The sequence below is a fragment of the Heterodontus francisci genome, chromosome 1 (assembly GCF_036365525.1).
Source record: "Heterodontus francisci isolate sHetFra1 chromosome 1, sHetFra1.hap1, whole genome shotgun sequence".
In the NCBI taxonomy this organism is placed as follows: Eukaryota; Metazoa; Chordata; class Chondrichthyes; order Heterodontiformes; family Heterodontidae; genus Heterodontus; species Heterodontus francisci.
In genome coordinates this window covers 42505414-42506403 of record NC_090371.1, presented here as the reverse complement: position 1 = coordinate 42506403, position 990 = coordinate 42505414, and the positions used below count along the sequence as shown (strand labels likewise).

At 41.4% G+C, this 990-nt stretch overlaps 1 protein-coding gene across 1 annotated transcript in view; it reads left to right on the top strand.

Annotated features, from left to right (window-relative positions):
- Positions 1-498: 498 nt before the first annotated feature.
- The window catches only part of slbp (stem-loop histone mRNA binding protein), a 48451-nt gene continuing 47959 nt past the window's right edge, over positions 499-990 (top strand). The window contains exon 1 of the mRNA XM_068049213.1: positions 499-580. Within this exon, the coding sequence (XP_067905314.1) occupies positions 499-580 (82 nt within the window). The remainder of the gene's footprint in view (positions 581-990) is intronic.

The following is a 990-nucleotide window of genomic DNA, read 5'->3' as shown; positions in this document are numbered from 1 at the left end:
TAACATATTGTTTGCCTTTGCTCCATGACCTTTTGGTCAGCTATGTGGTCTTTTCCAATCTATACCTTCTCCTTTGTTATCTCTTGCCCCACCCCCACCTCACTTGCTTATAACCTGTGACATTTTTAATATTTGTCAGTTCCGAAGAAGGGTCACTGACCCGAAACGTTAACTCTGCTTCTCTTTCCACAGATGCTGCCAGACCTGCTGAGTGGTTCCAGCATTTCTTGTTTTTATTTCAGATTTCCAGCATCTGCAGTATTTTGCTTTTATTTTAGTAAGCCTGAGGATTGGGAGTATTTTAAAATTGAGCAAAGGAGGACCAAGAAAGTGATAAAGGAAAATAGAATATGAAAGTAAATTGGCAAGAAACATAAAAACGGACTGTTCTATTGATTCTGGAACAGTTCCTGCAGATTGGAAGGTAGTAAATATAACCCCACTATTTAAGAATGCCGTGTCTCCTGACAACGCAGAGCATACGGAGAACAATAGCCGATGTCATCAGTGCGTCTGAACATTTGCCAGTTTGCCAGTTTGAATCTGCGAGTGGTGATGTCACCACATAATGATGTCAGACGTAATGACATCCGAGTGTTGCCTTACCCCTCAATAGCTGCGATCGCCACCTCCATCCCCCAGACATTGCCCTGCTTCCTCCCATGATCACTGCCTCTATCACCACTTTAATTTAATTTAAGAAAGGAGGGAGAGAGAAAACAGGCAACTACAGACCTATTAGCGTGACATCAGTAGTAGGGAAAATGTTAGAATCTATTATAGAGGGTGTGATATCTGCACATTTAGAAAATAATGGTAGGACTGGGCAGAGTCAACATGATTTATGAAAGGGAAATCATGTTTCACAAACCTGTTGGAGTTTTTTGAGGATGTTACTAGCAGAATAGATAAGGGGGCACCAGTGGATATGGTGGATTTGGGTTTTCAGAAGGCTTTCGAAAAGGTCACACAGGAGATTAATAAGCAAAA